Below are 23,212 nucleotides of genomic sequence, written 5' to 3'. Positions count from 1 at the left end.
ATGCTAGGAACTCACCCGGGCTTTGTGTACAGATCATAGAAGATCTCTGTCAGTAGATGCCAGTTGATTCCTCCATTCAAGCTGTACTCCAGAAGCACACCCTGGTTACGGTTGCTAGGTGGGATCATGCAACCGTACATGAAGTAGAACTGGATGAACTCAGCGTTGGTCAGGTTCAGGTCCACTGTCACCAGCTGACGGCTGCAACTCTGTGCACGGATACATGGAGAAATGTAGCTAAAGCCTAGTCTGACTTGTGATGGATGGATGTCTGTCTATATGTCTCTCTCACTGTTTATCTATGGATCATCCTTCCAGAAACAAGTTTAAAGTTTAAAACATGATGTGCTATGTTCCTTTTTACTACAGAGAGCATTCCTGGAACATAAACAGTATAATAAAACTGACTTATGTATAACTATATGGGGGGAAAGTTTCAGCTTTAACCAGAGTAGTCTTGATACAGATAAATGCCAGACTTTAACAACCGCTCTTAAAAGGTTTCTCTGGCAGGGTGTCCATCTACATTAAGATCAGCCTGTCAATAGGCATCCATTTGCAGCACTGCCCAAAGTGCCCTGGGAAAACTTAGGCTGTAAATAAGGGCTGACAGCTACTTACTTTGTGGTCTTTTATTCAACAGATTAATATTTGAAGCAGCACCTTTCAAATGATGCTGGATGTCTACATCTTGTCGAACCATCTCTGTGTCTGTTTTCCCCAAATTTAATCAGTGCCAATTTGGCCAATTTTTTGCTGGCTTTACATAGCATGAGTGGAAGTTGGGTTAATGCATAACCCATGCTCTCATGAAGATATCAAGATAATTTTAAAAAAGAGAAAGTGTGAGAGGGAAAGTGTGTTGAGCATTTTAATCCATGTAAACCAGTGAAGAGCATGTGTGTAAATATTCTATTTCAGAATATGTATGCATTCAATTGCATTTATCCTCCATTACATCGCTGGATGTGACAAGTTTCATAATATTAAATATTGTAAGAAAGCAAAAAACAATGTGGGAAGGAGGGAAAAAAAGAAATAACGAAGCAAATGACAAAGGCAGTTGATACTTACCCCACTGAAGTGCAGAGCAGCTCCAGAGGCCACAGCACCACACACACTGCTGAGTTTCCCACCGGTGAGAATGTGCCAGTGGCTGAGCGACGGAGCTCGACTGAAGCTGTCTTTCAGCTGGGAGGGCAGTGGAACCACAGGCTCGTCACAGTACTCTCCACCCCACTCTGGGTCACACCTGGAGAGAAAGGTCAGATACAAATAATCGGATTCAAAGACAAATGGAACATTAAGTTATACTGTAGTTAGTTAGTTAATTCATTGACTTAAATAAACAATATACAAAATATAAAATACAAAATATATAAACAATACAAATACATACATTCAAGTAACTTCATACAAAGTTACATGAAGCTTAACAAAACAGGGCATTTTGATAAAAAAAACTATTTCACTTTCACATATTATTACTCATTCCTGGCAGCTGACACTCCAGCGGATACTTCAAGACATTTCTAGTAAAATCATTAGTGTATGCATGAAAAAGACTCCTGCAACTTACACACAGGAGCTCTGTTGGCAGCGTCCGTGTCCAGAACACATATCTGGGCAGCCATCTCCAATGTAGAGGTTATCCAGAGCCCAGGTCTGCTGCTTGTCAAAGGGAGCCTGCTGGAACCAACGGAACCTTGTGGCTGGAGACCTAAAGACATAAATTAAAGTCACAGATACATTGCATAGAATAAGTTAAGAATAAATCACAAAGTATGGAATTAAAGTATAAATCCTGACTTTGTATTTACTAATTTGTATCAGCAAGTTTGTCCATTTGTCTGAGTCAAGTCCAGGGCAGTGCTGACCTTGCATATGATGGGATTGGCAGGGTAATACGGCCCCACTTGTTGTACGTGTCAGAAACCAGCAGCCGCTGCAGGGTGTAAGAAGAACAGTCAGGGCTTGTTGGCAGACAGTCTCTGACCACAGGCTGCCAGGTCAGACCTAGATCCAGAGAGTACTCCAGTTCTACGGCTGCGGAGAAAAAAAAAAAGAAAATTACTATTTAGGGCACAATTATCAGTGTTATACATATTCATGAAACTGCAAACAAGCATAACCTGCTGAAAGTCTTAACTATAGAATGTGAAGAGTTCTTTCATGTCAACATCTTAGTTTAAAAGTCTTTCATTATAGATGTCTGATTTACTTAGAAACAGATCTGAGAACTAATGAACAATTCTTCAATATACTACGCATTGAACATCTACTGTTCTCTCACGTCACTCTTCCATACAGACAATAATCATGCCTTATTCATGCTTCTTATTGCTTACAGTAGCAGGAGTTGGTGACAGAGCAGGAGGCAGAAAAGTCAAACTGGATGAAGGCATCTGGACCCAAACTGATGTCAGTGGTAACAGCATAGCGAGTGTTGGACTTCTCTATGAATGCGAAAGCAGGCCCATCTGAGCCACACACAGGCATCCGGGTTCCTCCAGGGTGGAGGAGCCATGAGCGTCCATCGATTGAAGAGAAATCATCTTCCAGAGGCCCCCAGCCACTGGCGCTGCCACCTACCACAACCTAGACAAAGATAATTGAAAGAGATAATTGTTTGCTGATATTTAATGGACAGAGGAGAAGAAAGTGGAAAATGCTGTACAATCACGTGGGATTCATCAGAAGGGAAGGATGAAAGAATGAAAGAAAGTTTAGATGGATAACAGCTATGGTGTTCCCATGCTTGAGCAGAAATTACTTAAAGACTGATGGCTGGCTGGATGGATGGATTAATGCAAAGCAATGGGTGGTTCCTCTGCTTGCTCACTACCTGGTCAATGACCCATGGGCTGTAAAAGTGTCCGTTCTCAGTGGGCTGCCACCAGCGGAGTCGAGTGGAAGGGGTACGAGCACGCAGTGGGATTTCCAGGGCCACCAGACGAGCCTGATTACTGCTGTTGCTGAATAGAAATTCTTGGAGCAGGCCCCACGTCAGACCTCCGTCCACAGAAAACTGAAGCAAAACAGGTTGGGAGCGAGGATCTGGAGCCGCTTTACCACAGCCCAGGCGTAGGAAGAACTGAACAAACCTGCCGATAACAGCAATTAGCACATGGAATTATTACAACTGTACCTCATCAATTTAAAGGTTTATTTGTGTATAATATATTGGGGCATTGTGTGAAAATGCAATGTGTAGGTGTAACTATACCTGGCATTGGACAGGTCCATGTCATTGGTGACCAACATGCGTAGGCCATCATCGCTGAAGAACAGGTGGTTCCCGCTGGACATGATTCCACATTTCCTGGATGGTTTACCACCACTCAGCAGTCTGAAACGCTCAGCATCCACAGCTCCCCCTGAAGTAAACATGTATGCACACAAACATACACACAAAACAATTACATGTAGTATTAAAACTGAAACATAATCATAAATCCATCAAATATTAACAAAAAAGAGAAAAAAATTTAGTCCTTTACTTATTGTATACTAATCAAAAATGTATTATAAAGTGCTTTAAAGAATACATACAGTATGAAAACATCAGCATTGAATGAAGAACAATCAAGTATTAAATAAAGCACAAAACAGCATTATTTTAATGATAAAAAAATCCAAAATAAAAAGAGACTTAAACTCTTGAAGGGGTCCTTAACATTCACCTTACTCTGCCAAATAATCAAAAACATATACTACATTTTGAGGGAATTATAGATGAATGAGAATAAACCACATGATCAGTTTTAGTCTTTTAATCTCTCTGACTGATCAATAAATACTATACAGTTGCATAATCCATCTACTGTCCCTCATCCACATATATGTACAACAAACAATACACTTCCTGTTAACTTTTTGTATGATGTCGGTTTACCCTCAAAGTCCTCCTTGAGGAAGTCAGGGTTAGGAGTGTCAGGCACAGAGCAGTCAGGTCCAGAGTAGCCGGGGTCACACACACAGTGGGTGCCACCCACACAGGCTCCATGGCCATTGCACATGTCCTGACACTGTGGACCAATGTAGACATTGTCTAGTGCCCATGTCGGAGGAGCAGAACCAGTTGAAAAGAAACCCTGATACCAACGGAACCTCACTGAACTGTAGGGACATGAGAGAGATAGAAATAAACAGAAGCATATTGTAAGCATATTAAAAGTATTTCAATTGAATTTGAAAAAGTTTCCCATGTTTTATTTTATTTTTTCTGTAGATGGTGTATCATGATGGTGCTTACCCGCAGAGACGCAGCTTGCCAAAGTGGATGACCTCCCTCCTCCAGCCCTGAGTTGTACCAGGGAAATAGATGCTGGCAGGGTGGAGCTCTGTGGAGCATAGTGAGGAGGGTTGGGGCCCACCAGCACACAGGGGCACCAGAAGGTGCCAAGTGGCACCAAAGTCCCGTGAGAACTCAAGACGCACCGGGTGGGCAGAGGAGCTCTCAGCTGTGCAGCCCACATTAATCTGGATAGACATAAATATACACAACATCAGCAAAGATGACAAGCACTGATTTATTTATTTTTGTAATTCAGTGTTTATTGATTTTGTTGGGCAGTCAGGCAGTCATTCAACATAAAACAATTCACATTGCCCAAGAACACCTAACCCACTCCCGTCCCCCACTTCTCCCACCCTCCATCCCTTCCCCTGCATGGGAAAATAAAATAGAAAATACAGGATTTGAGATAATAAATCTATGCATAATGTAATGATAGGTCAAGAGAGAAACTAAAAAGTAGATTAGTCATTTCTTAGTAGGAAGTTTTTCATGGCCACTATTCCATCTTCCCACAAACCAACAGTGGAAGGAGCAGCTGACGAGCACTGATTTATGTTTTGAATGATTAAGCATTATGATTGCTTTAGAAAAAAAGTCATCAAGGCTGTGTTTGTGTACCTCAAACTGGATGATAGTGTTCTCATTTACGTCAATGTCCCTGGTGGTAATGGAGTGTTCTCCAAGCTCACTGGAGACAAACACCATGGCTGACTCATCCTCCTCCCTGCAACACACACACACACACACACACACAAACACAAGGATTAGTCAAGGATAAAAACATCTTTTTGCAAATTTTATCACCATTGGGCTCAGAGATTATATAAATACTGAATATGCAAAACAAGACATTGTCATTGCCAACATTCAAAGTTAAGTGCTTTTTTTTCTTACAGGCCAGTCTTCTGGTAAGGGCAGTATAGGCCTGTGTTTCCCCCAGGAAAGAACAGCCAGTTTGACTCGTTGGGGCCTTCCTCAAAGCTGTCTACAACTACCGGTGGGTTGTGTAAGGAGCTGCCATCAATGATGAGATCATCTATCACCCACACCTCCTCCTTCTTACCTGAAGGACATAACAATGTGGAGATTATTACACATTCACTCTGGGAATTTGGCTTGAGGATGGCTGTGTAATTGGGAAATTGTAAATGTGATCACATTACTGTTACAAGAGAGGAGGAAAGAAGAGGAGACCTGAAGACATAAATTAAAGTCACAGATACAGATTGAAGAGGAAAGGAGGGAGAATTAAGAGGAAGATGGAAAAAGTACAGTAATAATGAATGAGATAAAAGAAGTGTGAACACTGAAAAAAGAAACAGATAAAAGAGAGGTGAAAAGGAAAATTATATCAGTTATTTGAGGTTTTGGTTAGTGCTGCTGTCCACTTACCACTGTTGTAAGGCTGCCAAAGTCTGAACCGGGTGGCGTTGGTCTGAGCGCTGGCTGGCAGCGGCAAGTGGAGGAACAGAGTGTCAGTGGAAGCTGGGAAGTAAAACTCATCCAACAACAGCCAGCTGATACCTCCATTCACCGAGTACTGCAGCAGCACTGAGTGCGAGCGCTCTGGGACACCTAGAAAAGACCACAAGATTAACAAAAACATTTTAATTCATGTTACACAAAATTACAGTTTAACTTAACCAAACCAAACCAAACCAGTCAGTCATGTATTACCTTTTGTGATGAATTTGAATGAGAATTGGATGTAGAGAGTGTTTGTACAATCCAGATCTCGTGACACTATCATACGCAGACCATCCTGCAAACAAACAAACAAACAGGGATTATATTATTCAGTTCAGACCAGTTAGAGATCTTAAGATTTAAAACTGTGGCTATGTGATGCAGTTGTATTGTTAACACTGAATGTTTTCTGCAAGATGTTCAAGTCCCATACCCCTTTAAAAATAAGGGCAGTGCCAGATTTAAGAGGCTCTCCACTCAGAGTTCCTCTCTCTGCTCCGTACACCTCAGGCCAGGTTTCCTGCTGCAGGTTCTCATTAAAGTCCTCTCTCAGTACAGATGGCAGGGGGGCCAAGGGCACACAATGCGCCCCTCCATAACCCTTATCACACCTGTGTTAGAATCAGAGAAAACATATAACACATATATACACAAAAAAGTGTAAAAATAGCCAAAGATTAAAATCCATCAGCTGTGCATACAAGCTAGTTTTACTTACACACAGCGTCCGTTGTCACACAGACCATGACCAGAGCACATCCATGGGCAACCAGGCGCAAGTAATACATTATCCAGAGCCCAGCCTTCGGCCCCTGGGGTGAAATGGGTTTGGATCCAACGGAAACGAGTTCTGGGGGAGCTGGAGGATTCAGCAGCAAGTTTTAGACAAATAGAACTTTAGGTGTGAATGCAGCTAATAAGTCAATATTGTCTACTAATTTGGGGCACAAACAGTCAAAAAGACGTACTTAGCAGCGCTGGGCAGGTACACAGTGATCCTCCTCCAGTGTTTGTACTGAGTTGAGGTATAGATGGAACTCTGAGTGTAACCAGCACAGCCGATAGCTGGGGGAACACACTCTGGGGTGATGAGGGACCAGTGACGACCACAGTCTGTGGAGTACTCCAACCGCACACCGTGGGAAAATGAGGTGGACTTACTGCAGCCCATACTAAGCTCAAACTGCAGGAAAGATGAGCCTGACACCTCAAAGTCCCAGCTCTCCGCATACCTTGGCTTCTCTGCAAGCACAGTGTAAAAGCAACATTAAATATTTTGGCATCTATTGATTCTAGTATCCACACCAGGTTACAATGTGAGCTAGAGCTGCAATGATTAGTCGATTAAACGATAAAATGACTGACAGAAAATTAATCGTCAACTAATTTAATAACTGAATAATAATAACATTTGCTGGTGGCAGCTTCTCAAATGTGAGGGTTTTAGGCTTTTCTGTGTCATACATGAAACTGAGTAAACTGAAAATCATTGGATTTTGAACTGTTGATCAGACAAAAAAAGAAACACAAAGACATCACCACAGGCTCTAAGAAACTACAACAGGCATTTTTCACAATTTTCTGACATTTTTTCGACAAAACAATTAATCAAGAAAATAATATCCAGATTGATCGATAATGAAAATAATCCTAATGTGAACATTTAACATTGTTTTCTTCAGCGGTGCATTAACAACACACATCAGTAAATCAGTATGTTTCAGCTGGTTAGAATAATACATGGTTAACATACTGAAAAATAAAGTCACTTTATAACAAAATCTAAGAGCAATGTTATTCTCAGTATTTAAATTATTTAATTTTGAAGGTCAATGCCACCCAAAATGAAAAGTGTACACCCAAAACACAAAGCCAAAACAAGTCCAAATGCAAATGCAAATATATAGCTCTGAATATAATGGATAGTGCTAAGGATATTTCAGCGCATATAAGAGCAGCCATCAAGTCTGACGATCAGTGCTTTATGTGTTAACACTGGCACATGGGAGCTTTATGTTTATAGATGTGTTGCCAAATTGCTCTTGCTGTGCACTCTTAATGAATGGGCCCGGTTATAATGTAATATTTGCACAAAATAAATCCGCTCACAGCTTGATGCTAGCATAAATAACAGGCAGGATGTTCAATCAGGTTTGCTCTCATTAATAATGCAGGACCCATGGCGCCACAGTAAATGGGTGATTTAATTTCAGCCTCTTGTGTGTGTAACACTGTGATGTCGCTGTACAGCCATTTATGTGGTTTGTTTGAGTACATGTGTGTGAATCTGTGTCTGTGATATACTAGATGTGCCTAGGCACGTACATGTATGTGTATATTTTTTATCTTTTACCTTTTTTTCTGAAAAGCTAAGTCAGATGAGTAGTCCAGTAGTTTTGCGCCTGCTTTGCATTCATTCACTTCAACACATTCACACTGGGCTGCTCACTACATACACAGCAGCTTCACTAACACTGTTGGATGTTAAGTGCTTTACTCAGGGGCCACTTGACAGTGATTGTTGAGGGTGCAGAGAGTTACTCCTTCATTTTCCGAGCCTGTCTAGCGATAAAAACTGACAACCGTCTAGTCATAAGCCCTCTTCTCTTAGTGTATGTACTTATGAACAGTATGTGTTCATGTGACTCACTATCAATGGCTTCAGAGTTGAAGGTAAGTGCCGTGTCCAATGACAAACAGTCCACAGTCACCTCCCCACCCTGAATGCGGTACCAGTTGTGTCTCAGAGGTGTCGTGCCGTCGAACTTGTCATGGAAACCTGTTCTGGAGCTGTCGTTCATACCAATGAGGACATCATCCAGAGCCCACTGGGCGGAGTGTTTCCCTATAAGGATAGAGAGAAAGAAGTAAGAAAGAGTTTTATTGTATTTTATTGAGTTTCAGTGTGTTTTTCTGTAGTATCGTACACCCTAATTATGCACTAACCTTGCTGTGGCTGCCACCACCGAAAAACTGTGTAGGGGGATTTGGCTGGAGGTGGCAGCTCGATGGTCACCACTTGAGGCTCCAGAAAGGAGCTGAAGTCTAGCTCCCTCAGGAACTGCCACTGGACTCCATTATTCGTAGAAAACTGCACAATTACACCTGGAACAACAGAAAAAGAGCAGAGTAGATAACACTTTTAGACAGCGGAGAATACTTTACAGATACAAAACTGAGTGGATTAGGCAGGAAATGAAAAGAAACAATAGACTAGGACTCAATAGAAAAGAACAATAGTCCAGAAGCCCTGATTATTACAGACAAGCTGTTTAGAAAATTGGTAGAGTTTTATCTGACAGTGAAAAAACGATCAGACTGAGCCTTCAACACTGCTGCGGGCTCCACAATCGGCTGACTGGTGAACAGAATAGAACAGACAACGCTAGACTTTGATTCTCTATTAAAAAAACACTGACAATGAGGACCAGATCTGTAGATACACAGCTTTGGCTGGATAACAAGGCCGATCAAAGACACAAAGCGAGAAGGAACAGGTGGAGAGACAAGCCGGTGGAGGACTGATCAGATCAGATGTGGAGCTGCTCACTATAGACTGCACTGTTAACAAAGAGCCACATGACTGCAGCAGGAGACATTAATATACAGTAAATAGACTACAGGCATACAACCAATTTAGTTTGACAATTACCTTCATTGCGGGAGCGAGGCCTGGTGCAAGTGGGTCCCAAACTCTTGCTTCCAATTCGAATGTAGAATTGGACCAACCTGTATGTAAAGAGTAATAAAACTAAATTTCACACTGAATAAGCCACAGATTTACCTGGTCTCCAGTGCTTAAAAAACTTTAAGAAACTTTAAGAGTGAATTCTACTCACCTTGTGTTAGTGGTGTCTAAAGGCACTGTGCGTGCTTCTCTCCTCCCAGGGCTATTGAAGTAAAGGGCCTTTCCCTCACCGATTATGCCGCAGCCCCCTCCAATTTGTCCCCCACTTAGGCTCTGCCAGAGTGGGCTCAGCTTCCCCTCAAAGCCCTCAGTCAGCTCTGTGGGACTGGCTACAGATGGGACACAACTATCCTGCTCCACTATGGGGGAAAAAAAGGGAATCATTATGTGTATTATATAAAGATACAAACATGACATTTTTCTTTGATTACTATTTGTCTTTTTTCCTTCCATATCTGTCAGTGTACCTGTGTATCCCATATCACAGAAGCAGACTCCAGAGATGCAATCTCCATGCCCCCCACAGTGGTTTGGACAGGGCTCAGAGATGTACACTCCATCCAAGGCAAAAGGTGGGGCATCCCTGTACAGGCTGCTCTCCTGGAACCAGCGGAACCTGGTTTTACTGGGGAAAGGAGGGGAAAAGTGAGGAAGAGGGAATGAAAAATATACTGCAGATGTTTAAACTGTGCTATTCAACTGTTAAACAAAAATATTCCATGTAAAAGAAATTTATAAAATCACTAATTCTACTTAGAAGATCCAATTGCATGCCTGTAACCATAGCTACCTGGCTGCAACATTGCGTGGTACGACCACAGTGACCCTGGTCCACTGTTCATAATCTCCAGTATTGTACACAGTGGGCTCTCTAAGCTCACGGTTGCTGCCTTCACAGATCCCAACCCCTGGAGTTCCTGGGTAACAGCCTTCCCTCACCAAGGCCCAGGTACGACCAGCATCATGGGAATACTGCAGCAGGACTGGGGCAGACGCGCTGAACTCTGACTCACAACCTATGTTCAACTGGTAGGGGAAACAGTGGAATAGATGCACCAGAAAATTTAGAAATTGTGTGGTGATAATTGTGTGTTTAAATTCCATCTGCCTTTCTAGTTTCTATACTTTCCATGTGAGTACCTTAAACTGAAGGGTGTAGCCATGGCGCAGGGCCAGGTCCCTGGTGACGGCCACCCTGTCCCCATCGGAGCGCCCAAACACCATAGCAGAGGGTGTTGGGGCACAGAAGCTGTTGTTGCTTTCCCTCTCCATGCCTTCATTACCCAACATAAGCCAGACACTCATCTGATTTAGGGGGTAGTCGAATGCTGGCTTCTCATAGAAGTTCTGTAGAGACAGAAGACAGCCATGTTTAGTGTAGTGTTTTGCGTTTCCAGGTACCGGTGTCTGCAGCAGCACCTATTTCTCATAAGTCAAATGAATACAGTTCCAGAGAGATTCGAGATTTTATAGCTCTTCTATCTCAGCTTGGCTGACACTTTCCATTACAATAAAAAGAAGTAATATCTCAAGATGACGCTGAAGCTGCAGCACGAGGTCAGAACACAAATCACACACTAGCAAAAAAAAATCCTCCAACTGTTTGTTTCCTGACCTGTGGCAGAGTAGGATTGGCCATGGGGATGATGTGCTTCTCTCTCTCAGACAAAATTATGACATCATCAATTGCCCACTGGTCATAGCCATCCCCGGAGTGAAGAGGCTGCCACCAGCGAAACCGTGTGGAGGGTGTTTTAGAGGCCAAGGGAAGCTCATAGTGGACAAAACTGGGGAAGAAGAGATGAAAAGTGACTCATTAATGGAGGTTTTTCTTACAACATATACATCACATATCTAATGATTTTCCTATAGAGAGTACAAGCAACTGTGAAAGCAGATCTTTCTCACCGAGGTTTGGTGAAGTCAGTGAAGTACATCTCAGCGATGAGGCCCCAGGTGATGCCTCCGTCGTTGCTGTACTGCAGCAGTACTCCCTCCTCCCTGCTGTCTGCCTGGTTACACTCCGCCCAGTCTCCGCCCACACGCAGGTAGAACTGCACAAACTCCGCCCATTCAGTGTCCAGGTCCCAGCTCACTAACTGTCTAAGTCCAGCCTGACAACACATAAACCCGTGCATATTAAGATCGGGAAGAGTCACACAACATTAATTGCATTCACTTTCATAAGCGGACTTGTCCCACGTATACTTAATAATTTACTTTTTCTGTGAACAAATATATTTTGTATTTTATATGTTTGTTTGTATTTCGTGGCAACACATTATTTAAATGGAAAGTTTGTGTTGATATATTTGTCAAATGTTTATTAATGCAAGAAATAAGAGAAGATGCTTCTTTGTAACAACTTCCAGCTTTGTGTACTAATTAAGAAAAGTGATGAGGCTACTACAATACATCAGAGATGTGCAGCTGTCTAAAAATTATGTACACACTCCATCCAATCAGACTCAAGTATTTAGATGTGATAAAATGAAACCCTCTCAGTGGAGAAGTAATGTAGGTATCAAAGGTCAGACATTTTTGGCAGTAAAAAATAGAAAGTAATCAGTATACCTCCAAAAAGGCTTCACAATCCTCGAGCTTGGTTATTTTAACAATAGAAAAATATTTTTACATTTTTTATCTAGATTTGGATTTGCATCAAAACACAAACTGAGAAAAGCATAGGGTTCATGTGCCAAATTTCATTCTTTTAAGTAAGCAGTTGTGTATGAAAAACATGAAAATATAAAGAAATTACTGGATCTGCACCAAAAACTAATCACATAACTTCCCATAAAAAAATAAGTGTTTCAAGATGTTGTGCTAAATAACATAGAGACACAAGGGGCTAAAAAAATAACCTCCTTCAGAAAGTAACTCTAATGTTATTTTGAAGTTAGTTGTTCTACCTTGCTGAAGTACAGGGATGAACCGGATGAGACCACTCCGCAGCCCATATCAGGGGTGACCACCTCTCCACCAATCACCTCCTGCCATGTGGCCAGTAGTGCATCCTGGGACTCAAAATCAGAGAGTACACTGGAGGAGAGAGGGGAGGAGGGCTGGCAGTCTGTTCCAGTGAAGCCATCATCACACCTACGAGAGAGGACAGCTCACAGTTATCACACTAAAATGTATTTATAGTCAGAGGCTAGATGTGTTCTTTTTTACTCCTGGCTTATGTACACTTTATCATAAATAGTGTAGAAAACATACAGTACATCAAAAGAAATATTGAATATACAATGAAAGAATAACAACCAGAAGTTAAATTTGTGCGTGTCTTTGTGTGAAGGCAGACCTGCAGTGTCCATGGTCACACCATCCATGTCCGTGGCACATATTAGGACACTGCTGGCCAATGTAGATGTCATCCAGGGCCCACTCATCCTGCTCTCCATAGTAGTTCTGGATCCAACGGAACCGTGTGGCACTGGACCTGAACGCAGCACAGACACCAGTTCACACTGACATATGAAGTCATCTTAAACTAACTTCAAGACATAGATTGAAGAAAATTGCATTATATTAGTCTATGAACCGACTGCTCAATTAGAATTGATAAAAAGTAATTTAATATTAAAAGTACATAACATAATCTCAAAAATCAACTGACCGCCAGTGATTGCCAGCATTTCAACCACATCATGATGTTATACTCTATAATCTACTTCTCTTATGGGGATAGAGATTTGTGGATTTAGTGTTCAGGCAGGTATAGATTAACCTTATCACATGTGTGTTTTCCTCTGTGTGTGCGTGTGTGTGTGTGTGTGTGTATTCTGCAGTGAAATGAATGTCAGAGAAAGGGCAATAACATCATCACATCATCTCAGAGGTTTGAAGGCTGTGGATGTGTGTGCAGTGTGTGTGTGTGTGCGTGTTTGTGCATGTGAGTGACTGTCCGTGCTTGCTGTTTGCTGCATGTACAGCAATGACAAATGGCATTGGAAGCATAGATAGTCAGGTATATTGGGTGTTATATAGAAACGAGGTTTCTTGGTTCGCTGCTTTGGTGACCCATATCAACTTGGACCACATTGTAAAGAGCTGGCCACGACTGTTTTATTATCATTTACTGCCATGACCTTATGACCTCTCATCACACATCGCAGGAGATTAGACCACCTTTATTTAGGAGCTGGGGAGCAAAATGAAATGGAGGTGGAGGTCAAAGTGCTCAGTGTGGAAGGTTTATGTGATTATTTGAGTTGATATATGTGTTCGTTACGGCTGTAATGGTATATGTAATCCTCAAGAAATATTCAGTACAGCATGATTGGTTCAGTATGTGACTTGGTTTGATATGCCATATAAACTAAATACTGTAGTTACCCTCTTATTCACTTACTATAATGTAATTACAATCTACATTTTGGCAAAAGTAGAACACAAATTTAAAAGTTCTTCTTGGAAAGCTTTGGCAGTGTGTCAGTTGTTGCCTGCCAAACCATAAGCTGAGTTCACACAGTAGCTCAGATCACTGGTATCGCAAACCTCTCATTTTATTTAGATTCACTGTTTGGGAAAACTATCTTATTCCAGATAATTATAGCAACACTAGGCACCTGACAATGAGTAGTGAACCAGATAGTCAGTGTGTGCACCTCATTTGTGATGACATCTCCCGAGTGTGTCAGACTGAGGCATAAACACAGCTATCCATAACTTGTTTATGGCTGTGGCTACATCTCCATACTTGCTGTGGAGAACATAGTGAGTGCTGGATTCCTGCTGTAGTTTTCTTTTCATTTGAATAGTTTTGCAATTATGTTAAAGCAATACAGACAAATGCCATTTGTTTTCTTTTAGATTACTTACAAGACGTAAATGGCCCATGAGGCATTTCTTCGTCTTGACATTTTTAGAAATAAATTGAAAGAAATGTCATCTCGTGTTTTGGCATCTGCACCAAAACATACCAAACAACATCCCCGAAACTGATGTAAATGTTTGAGAGGATATCTGTGTGTGTGTGTGTGTGTGTGTGTGTGTGTGCATGCATGAGAGAGATAGAGACAAAGAGTGAATTTGAGCATTTTGCATCATAGGGCTGCAGGAAGAATTTTTGTTTTTAGCTTGCATTAAACCCTGTTGTGCTTTATTGCTGAAACAATGTTGTGCAATATGTTTCTTTCTCAGTTCACTTTTTTTAAGCAGAGATGGATGTGTAATAGTTTGTGCACTTGTCTGTAGCTGTGTGTGGATGCTCTCTACTGTTATCCTTTTCAGCTTTATGTTACATTTCACACTATCTCCTGCACAATGTGGTTGTTAACTGCAAAAAACAGCATAACACTAAGATCAGAGAACATATTATCCCAAAGGGCACTTTGTGAATCTTTTCTTCTGTTTCAGCTGTACAGATGTGTATTACCATGTCTTCTGAGGTAGAGACAGTGTGATGCGCCTCCAGTTTTTGAACTCAGACGGGTGGTAGACACTGGGAGCTGTAAACTCGGAGCAGCTTGGCATGCCAGGCAGACAGGCCTAGATGAAGGAAAAGACAGGTTTATAACATTTGATACACTTTATATGTATTTTGGGGGTGAAAAGCATTGCTTAATGTTCATTACTCAGAATCCATATAACAAATCATTTTATTAATCATTGTCGACTTTGTGTTGTAACAAATTCCTCAAAACCAGCGTGCTGTACCGCAGACACACCCCGAGGATTCATCAGCCCAACAGTATATGCACATAAAAGGCTAATGCAGGATTACAGTATCTTTGACCTTGAACACTGGAAGGCAAGCAAGGATTAACAGTACAGGACATTCCATGAGTTACAGCCTGCACTTGCCAGATGACTGCATTTTCATACACATGAGAGAATTAGAGAAAATTCACTGATGGAAGACTCATTACGCCCTATTCAATTCCAAAGGCAATAAAAACCTTGGCAGATACTTTGGTGCTTTATGAATATTTATGAGCCAGTTGTGATTACAGAGAATCTTTGTTGAATCATGGGAAGATAATCTGCTTGCTGATTCAAGTATTGCGATGTATTTGCTAAAAGTAGGATGATAAAAAGTAATTGTGATAATTTCTCATCTGGAACAAAGTGCCACATTTAAAGACTCTCATTATTTACACATTATTACTGAGGCTGTAATGGGTAAATTAATATTCATGATCATGAATAAATGATATATTTCCTTGTTTCTCTCCAGGATGACTTCTACAAGTTTTTCCTAAGTCATAAACAAAGGTGTGTGCAAGGCTGTGAAAAAGGGCAAGCTGCAAACAATCACTTAACATGAGGAAGCAAGGGTGAATATGTTTCATGCTCCTTACCTCTTTGACCAGGTGCCAGGTGAGGCCGTGATTGGTGGAGAACTCCAGGCGGACCTGGGTGTCAATGTGAGGGGAGGGTTCACGGCCACAGCCCATGACCAGTGAGAACTGCAGACTGTAGGAGGCTCCGATCTGCATTGACTGGGTTTCCACATAACGGATACTGGAGCCAGGGCTGGGCTCACCAGCGAAACTGGAGTACAACATGAAGGAAGAGAGGATGTCATATGTCAGATGCTGCAGCACATGATGTTAAAGCCATTATGTGTAGACTTTTTATGGGATTATAGCATCTGTCAAATTATTATTTTAAATGATAAATTAAGTTTTTATTTGTTGAATAAAGATAGAATCCCAGTGAAAATCGGAGTCTGTGTGTTGTTTTCAGCTCATTCAGCTCGCCAGGTTCCAGCATGCATTGCTGCCTGCCACAGTGGACACCATTTCAGAAATTTAAAAACAAAAGCATGTTGGGTTAACAGCATTAATGACACTTATAGAAACAAGATTACTGCTTTTATTAAAAAGGTCTGTGATTGGTATGACTCCTGATTCATTATATGAGGTTTTTGAGAGAAGAACCAGGAGAGTTCAAATTATGCTTCAGTTTGAAGGTCATCTCTTGTTTTTAGTAGTCTCACAAGTATACTCAATGACCAGTTAAGGATGGAAAGATGCTCAAAAGAACAATTTGGGAAGTTTTTTGTGCCAAGAGCTGTGACACTTGCCTTGTTTCTGAGATACAGGTTGTGTTTTTGACATAATGTGTAAGGATTTATTGCATATGTATTGTTTTACAGATGTTTGTAAGGCTTCATTTCTTATGTATTGCCTTATTGGGAATCATTTTATTGGACCCGTTTTCTGGCACATCACTTATGGTTAACCTTTTGTTTAATTCATCAGTTGTATTGAATACATTGGGTTTTTTAATTTAGTGGCTAGGAGGTTGTTGTGCAACACTAATGTCCTCTTAGGATATGTGTTTTTGTGTTACTGTTACTACTGTATGTCTTTCATATATTGTCTGCTGTAACCAACCTGACTTGTGTCTCTTGTCATTTGTCCATGTGTATGAGCGACCGAACTAGTTAAAGTTTTCCCTCTGGGGTTTAACTACAAACTAAGTTCTAATATAATCATTCAATTACCACCACTCTATATTGAGCAGTATATTAACTGTATTAGAGCACTAGGTCTCCTACCTGAGGGTCCAGTCATGCTGGCAGTATGGCTGGACATGGCCAAGATAAAAACCCAGGCTCTGGGTGACGTCCAGCACATTGCTGAAGTCTAGACTTATGGTGTTGAACAGCACAGAGGTCATGCTGATTTCATCCAGGGCCCACACATCGTGACTGCGGCCTGAATGGTATGGTTGCCACCAGCGGAATTGCACGCCAAACTTACGAGCACCGGGCGGTAGTTCCACTGACACAATCCTATTTAGAGGAAAAAACGGTTCAAATGAACTTTATTGAGGCATGATGGAAAGTTTGCTTGATGTAAGTAGAGCATGTGTCGTGGTCTCAACCGCACAAATGTCAGAATAGTGAGAAAAAGGTAGGAATAGTCTCCATAATGCCAAGCAGTTCATCTGGAATTAATCACACAGGCTAACTAAACTGTGACTCAGGCTCTGACTTGGATCTAAACCTCATATGATCACTGTCTGCTGTCTGTATATAATGTACACTTGGATGATTTTAAAATAGATTCTGACACAGTGCAGATGGTCAGTACTACTAAGATGTATAAATACAATATCACATCACATTTTTGCTTCATATTGCCAACCATGTTAGCCAAAAAAAGACCATCTATCTCTTTATTAACATTGATTTGTGCATCATTTTGTTTTTGTACAAACAGACATGTTGATGCAGCTACAACCTGTACTTGCTCCTTTGCACTAGATAGTTGTGTAGACCATGTCCCTGACTCACTGCCTCCTGGTGACCTTCCTAGTGCTGATGAAGAGCTCTGAGACCAGGCCTGCGCAGTTGGACTCTAGTCCACTTTGTCTTCATTACACACATAGATGGCACTAATTGACTCAATGGGTCCCAGTAGCTTATACCTCCAGCACACCATTAGGGGTGCAAATGTGTGTGTTAATGCAGTCTTAGTGTCTCTGTGGAATCATGGAATCACAAGCATGCACACACACACACACACACACACGTGCTAAACACAGGAGGTACCTCGGCTCATGGAAGCCTTGGTAAGCATAGTGTTGCAGCAAGGTCCAGGTGATGCCATTGTCTGAGGAGTAATGCAGCAGGACGCCCTCTCCTGGCTGGTCTGGGGCAGGACATGAGCTCAGGGTGCTTCGGCTACCCAGTCGAAGGGTAAACTGTAGGTATCTGGAGGGAATGAAAGTCATAATATGAAAGAAATTGAAAGCAAGAAAGAGTACGGTCAATTGGAGTGAGAAGGGGAGCAGCAGATGGAACAGACAGAGAATAAAAAAGGAACACACACATAGAAATAGAGAAAAGGGCAGGTTGACAAATGAGAAGATGGAAAAGTAAGGTGATCAAGTGTGTTCGGAAAGGAAAAGGTGAGAGAGAAAGGCATAAGAGGGTAGATAAACAGACAGTCATGCAGAGCAGAGAGGTAGGAGGGAGGTGGCAGAATGATGGATGAGATGATTAAATGAATGAGGACAAAATTAGATGAGAGGAGGTGGATGCAAAAAAGAGTAAAAGAGAGAGAGAGTGAATGAGAGCCAGAGTTCATATTCATGTATCCATGTTTATTGTAAACAGTCATGTAGCATGACTTTCCGTCTTGTTATGGGTTCATCTATGTTTGGACACACAAATTATTATCTATACTAATGTAATATTTATTATAATTTCCATCATCTGTCTCAGGCTGCCAGTCACCCCCCCCCACCCCCCTAGCTCTCTCTGTCCTTGGCTGAGCTGTGCTTTCATTAGCAGTGCAGTTTCCCCTTTCAGGCAGCTGTTCACTCAATCAGCCAGGAAACTGGCATTAAATATGGCCATCAGGTGGCACACTGAGAGCCGCAACAGGCATAATCAATCTAACACAGATGCCATATCTAACTTCATCGTTGCCTCTCTATCTTTCTCTCTCACATTTTTATCCTCTCTTTTCATCTCTCCTCTCATCTGCAGTCCGCCCCATGATCACAATCCATCTCCGAGCATTGGAACACAGAGTATGAGGGAAAGAGGGATTGACAAAGGAGGAGAGTGGATAGCTGACTGGCTGGAACATTTGCAGTATCAATCAGAAGTAAAGACACCTGAAGAAGACAAGCCGAAGTCTAGCTGAGAAATCTACAGATAGCACAATCAGCAGAATTGTTTGCGAGCTGAACAGGTGCATGTCCAGTACCAGTCAAAAGTTTGGACAAACTCTCTCATTTAAGTGAATGGGAAAGTGTGTCCAAACTTTTGACTGGTACTGTAAACTTTTGACTAGTACTATATATATTTATATAAGAACATAAACATGCAATCCCTTATGTCTATGCTCTCTCTCTTATGTCTGTATGTGTGTCATGTATATCAACCAAGTTTTTATTTTACTTGTAGGTAATGATGAGCTTGACTGCAAGTAGAGGACTTCAAGCCCTTGTGTTGACATCCATTCACTCTCCTGAAATTTCCTTTGGAACTAAAGTGTCTGATTCTGTTCTTTATCAGTTCTACCATTACCTGGCCTGGGAGCTGTCCAGTGGAGCTGTTACCAAGTGTCTCCTGCTGTCCCTGTTGAAGACCAGGGCCTTGCCGCTGGCCAGCACCCCACAGCCGAAGCTGACCTCAGCCCCACGAAGTGAGGAGAAGCTGTGGTAGGAGGAGAGGCGTGGACTAGAGAAACCCTCTGACAGGAAAGCTGGGAAGGTCTGGGAGGCAAGCTCACAGGCTGGACCACTGAAGCCTGGGTCACATCTGTGAGATGGAGAGGAGAGAAGAGGAGAGGAGAGGAGAGGAGAGGAGAGGAGAGGAGAGGAGAGGAGAGGAGAGGAGAGGAGAGGAGAGGAGAGGAGAGGAGAGGAGAGGAGAGGAGAGGAGAGGAGAAACATTACAAAGAGTAAAGGATATAAATGAGAAAAAGAAGACAGAGATAATGAAAATCCATTAATAAATCATAGCCATAATACAATTTGATTAATTTTGAATGGTGATTGGTGCTGCAAGGCATTAGGTGGATAATGAGCAGACTCATTTTGAAGTAGAGACATCGGATTTATTTGGTTTAATAAAAGCAAGTCCTTACTTGCAGCCTGTGCGAGAACAATGTCCTCTCCCAGAGCAGAAACGAAGACAGGCTGGACCAATATACACTGAAGAAAGACACATGCATGGAAATTAGCATCAATAAAAATGTTTATCTTATATTTTCTTCTTAGAAAATACAACTAAAATATTGTCGGTTGGGACCTGAAAAGATTAGACTTTAGAGCTACTTTTGGTGGTTTTAACAAGATAAGGGAAACAATGACTTTTCATGAGAGTGTACCATGTGACCTGTATATTATAGTTCTAACCATTGTCTATGGCCCACATGTTACTCGTTCCAGTGCCGGACTGTTCCCAGCGGAACCGTGTGGTCTCTGTCAGGGCAGCATTGGGCAGAGGGATAGAGATTCTCGTCCATCTGGAGAGACACAAGACAATCTGTTAATACAAACTTCAAGTACATTAATAGTGATTGATATATACAGTCACACATACAGTATATAGAGGTGCAGAGTCATTCCTACCCGCTGTAGTTGTCAGAGGAGTAGATGGTGCTGTGAGGTAGGTGGGGTCCTGCACAGAGCTCTGGCAGACATTCAGTGTGGAGCAGAGACCAGGAACGGCCCTGGTTGGTGGAAAACTCCAGACTGACGCTAATGAAAAAAGAACAGAGAACATCTTATCTGAACATCTTAGCAGCATAATTTGATTTTCAACCACAAGTAGTGTAAAGTCACTGAACTGCTGTGAACTTATTAAGTAAAAAAAGAGTAATGTCCTCTGAGACTCTACTGTCCCTTTACCCCCTCTACTCGAGTTATTAAAACTGATCTTTGCAAATTCATGCAGAAATAATGTTGTAATGATCTTTAAACACTCCTTGAATTCAAATTTCTTATTCTTAGAAGCCAACTGAGTCCAGCTTCCTCTAGATGTTTCTGTTTAGGAGCATTATAGCATTGTGCCCAGCAGTGCCGGAATGACTTTTGAAGTGAGGGTCATCCAGCTTTGGATGACATAATAGTCATGATCTGACAGACGCTCTTTCAGCCATAACTTTAATGTATCTCAACTCATAAATGGTCACAGAGTTTAGTAATTAATGTTACACAAGCTTGCACTGCAATGTGTCTCAAGAATAAGACATGAGACGCTACTTTAGCTTAAAAGAAAGTTGGAAAAGAGGCTATGATGAGCCCTGCTGACCTGACATCTTAACAGGCAGAATATCGACCAGTCTGATGTGTGTAGAAGTGTGTGTGGTTATTCTCTAGAAGACTGGTATCGTTTTCAGCCGATTTAATGAAGGTAAACACAAAGAAAGGCTTCTCAACATATCAGTCCTGCTGCCTGATTATGATTGGATTTAAAGGTCCAACATGTTAGAGTAGGCTTAGACATTATTGCTATGACCATAATACCTGGCTTAGACGTTACCATTTTACCAGAACACCTGAAAGTGGGGGGACAAAAAGTCTTGCTGTCCCCCCTATTCCAGCACCAGTGATTGTGCCCTTGAGCTTGGATTGGCCAATTCCTGTGTGCACCAGTTACCATTCTTGACAGCAAAACAACTGAGTGAATCTAGGGTGTCTCACTTGGGTTGTGGGGGTCTCCTTTGTTCCAGCCCTATTTTATGAATTCGACTAAAAAAAAGTGACCATATCTTCACATAAAAGCACTGTCTAACCTAGTTTTAAAATGTGTCACACCTGTTGGCAGGCTGGTAGGATCCACAGCCTAGGTTGATGGAGAACTGAGCAACATGTGTGTGGGTGCCAGGTAGTACAGGAAGCAGCTGCATGAAGTCTACAGCCCATACATGACGGTTGGCACCCCCATGTGACTGCTGCTCCAGGCAGAACTGGGTGACTGGTGTTTGTAGCTCAGTGGGCAGTGCCACTGATACCACCGCAGGAGTCTGATAGAGGAGAGATGGAGGAGGAGGAGTGAATAGATCAGAGCAGAAAGAATAAAGCTATACAACAATCAAGCCTAGGTCACAAAGAAAAAAGATTGTAGTGGTCCAGTAGTTAAGTACGTGTACATTAGAAACTCAATGATAGAGAATGTTCAAACGAACCTCTGGTGGTGGGTTATGTAGTAAAAAAGACACAGGGCTTCAGAGTCAAACACTCAAAAAAATCAGTAACCTAAACGTGCTGCCACCTCTGTCCCTTTGAAAGTTTCCCTGACAGGATAGTTAGACAATGGCCTGAAAAACCCTGTGATGGTATTATTGGAAAAATAGTGATATGCAGTACAAATGGGACAAGTCCACAAATAAATAGGAGGGAAGTCACAAATGTCACGTGACCCACAAACTGACAGGAAATGCGTAATGCATAAATATGACTTTGAATGTATTTTTGTGGTGAAACTATTTACATTTGTAAAACCTATATAATTTTATGTGGAATTAAAATATGTGTTTACAAAGTTATGCATATTCGCAAATTGCTCTGTATTTTTATGGATATGATTTAACACAACATAAATACAAAAAATACATGTTTGTGGATAGTGAAACATTTGTGGATCATGGTACACATTTGTGGATTGTCTTCTGTGGGTTACAACTATTAAAGTCCAATAAAAACTTCCATAATGAAGTATGAACTAAATATAGTTTAATTAATAATAGGGTTTTGAGAAAGAATACATCTTATTTTGTGTATGTGGACATGCTGCTGTATCTCACCCTGTAAGAAGAGTATGGAAGAGTGTCCAGTACGACACGCTCCCTCCTGCCTTCAGACCTTCCAAACAGAACTACATCATTTTCATGGGACTCTCCTGGATCACAGTCACCACCACCTGCACAAAAGCACATTTCTCATTACTATTTAATAGACAAAAATATTATCAAAATCAAAAAATTGCAAGTTACAAGTTCATATACTGTGCACAGCAATGTATTATGTAAAGCTACTGTTGCTTAGTTTTTGCTTAACCTGATTAAAAGACAAAGTATGATGGATGGAGGATTTCCATACCCATGGTAAAGTAGAAGCGGAGGTTTCCATAAGATGTGGTGTCGATGTAGGGTGTACACACTCTTCTCCGGCCTTCCTTCTCAAACACTAGCGCTGAGCCCGACTCAATCTCTCCACACTGCGTCCCATAGACAGCTCCTTCTATGTCCCAGCTGGATAGAAAAGTCACAGACAAGGTGGGCTGGTTTAGTAACCACAAACACCATAAACACAAAAATGTATTTAAATAAAAATGCTTT

The 23,212-nt window shown here is 41.6% G+C and overlaps 1 protein-coding gene across 2 annotated transcripts in view; it reads right to left on the bottom strand.

The window, feature by feature from the left end:
• The window catches only part of reln (reelin), a 107,406-nt gene that overhangs the window by 11,530 nt on the left and 72,664 nt on the right, over positions 1 to 23,212 (bottom strand). For both annotated transcript variants that reach the window (XM_067590131.1, XM_067590132.1), the window contains exons 12-49: positions 22,974 to 23,125; positions 22,679 to 22,794; positions 21,690 to 21,898; positions 20,502 to 20,630; positions 20,286 to 20,395; positions 20,015 to 20,081; positions 19,453 to 19,686; positions 17,965 to 18,126; positions 16,966 to 17,202; positions 15,761 to 15,953; positions 14,836 to 14,948; positions 12,760 to 12,897; positions 12,368 to 12,554; positions 11,364 to 11,569; positions 11,071 to 11,242; positions 10,596 to 10,802; positions 10,246 to 10,481; positions 9,923 to 10,080; positions 9,607 to 9,814; positions 9,420 to 9,496; positions 8,714 to 8,872; positions 8,418 to 8,612; positions 6,736 to 7,009; positions 6,486 to 6,626; positions 6,201 to 6,378; positions 5,978 to 6,062; positions 5,693 to 5,875; positions 5,195 to 5,363; positions 4,919 to 5,024; positions 4,256 to 4,482; positions 3,896 to 4,119; positions 3,227 to 3,377; positions 2,846 to 3,104; positions 2,349 to 2,598; positions 1,878 to 2,046; positions 1,580 to 1,720; positions 1,075 to 1,252; positions 16 to 209 (exon numbers count right to left, since the gene is read on the bottom strand). In XM_067590131.1, the coding sequence (XP_067446232.1) occupies positions 16 to 209; positions 1,075 to 1,252; positions 1,580 to 1,720; positions 1,878 to 2,046; positions 2,349 to 2,598; positions 2,846 to 3,104; positions 3,227 to 3,377; positions 3,896 to 4,119; positions 4,256 to 4,482; positions 4,919 to 5,024; positions 5,195 to 5,363; positions 5,693 to 5,875; positions 5,978 to 6,062; positions 6,201 to 6,378; positions 6,486 to 6,626; positions 6,736 to 7,009; positions 8,418 to 8,612; positions 8,714 to 8,872; positions 9,420 to 9,496; positions 9,607 to 9,814; positions 9,923 to 10,080; positions 10,246 to 10,481; positions 10,596 to 10,802; positions 11,071 to 11,242; positions 11,364 to 11,569; positions 12,368 to 12,554; positions 12,760 to 12,897; positions 14,836 to 14,948; positions 15,761 to 15,953; positions 16,966 to 17,202; positions 17,965 to 18,126; positions 19,453 to 19,686; positions 20,015 to 20,081; positions 20,286 to 20,395; positions 20,502 to 20,630; positions 21,690 to 21,898; positions 22,679 to 22,794; positions 22,974 to 23,125 (6,594 nt within the window). The remainder of the gene's footprint in view (positions 1 to 15; positions 210 to 1,074; positions 1,253 to 1,579; positions 1,721 to 1,877; positions 2,047 to 2,348; positions 2,599 to 2,845; positions 3,105 to 3,226; positions 3,378 to 3,895; positions 4,120 to 4,255; positions 4,483 to 4,918; positions 5,025 to 5,194; positions 5,364 to 5,692; positions 5,876 to 5,977; positions 6,063 to 6,200; positions 6,379 to 6,485; positions 6,627 to 6,735; positions 7,010 to 8,417; positions 8,613 to 8,713; positions 8,873 to 9,419; positions 9,497 to 9,606; positions 9,815 to 9,922; positions 10,081 to 10,245; positions 10,482 to 10,595; positions 10,803 to 11,070; positions 11,243 to 11,363; positions 11,570 to 12,367; positions 12,555 to 12,759; positions 12,898 to 14,835; positions 14,949 to 15,760; positions 15,954 to 16,965; positions 17,203 to 17,964; positions 18,127 to 19,452; positions 19,687 to 20,014; positions 20,082 to 20,285; positions 20,396 to 20,501; positions 20,631 to 21,689; positions 21,899 to 22,678; positions 22,795 to 22,973; positions 23,126 to 23,212) is intronic.

The sequence above is a fragment of the Thunnus thynnus genome, chromosome 5 (genome assembly GCF_963924715.1).
Source record: "Thunnus thynnus chromosome 5, fThuThy2.1, whole genome shotgun sequence".
NCBI classification, from domain to species: domain Eukaryota; kingdom Metazoa; phylum Chordata; class Actinopteri; order Scombriformes; family Scombridae; genus Thunnus; species Thunnus thynnus.
This window is presented reverse-complemented; position numbering and strand designations above follow the sequence as displayed.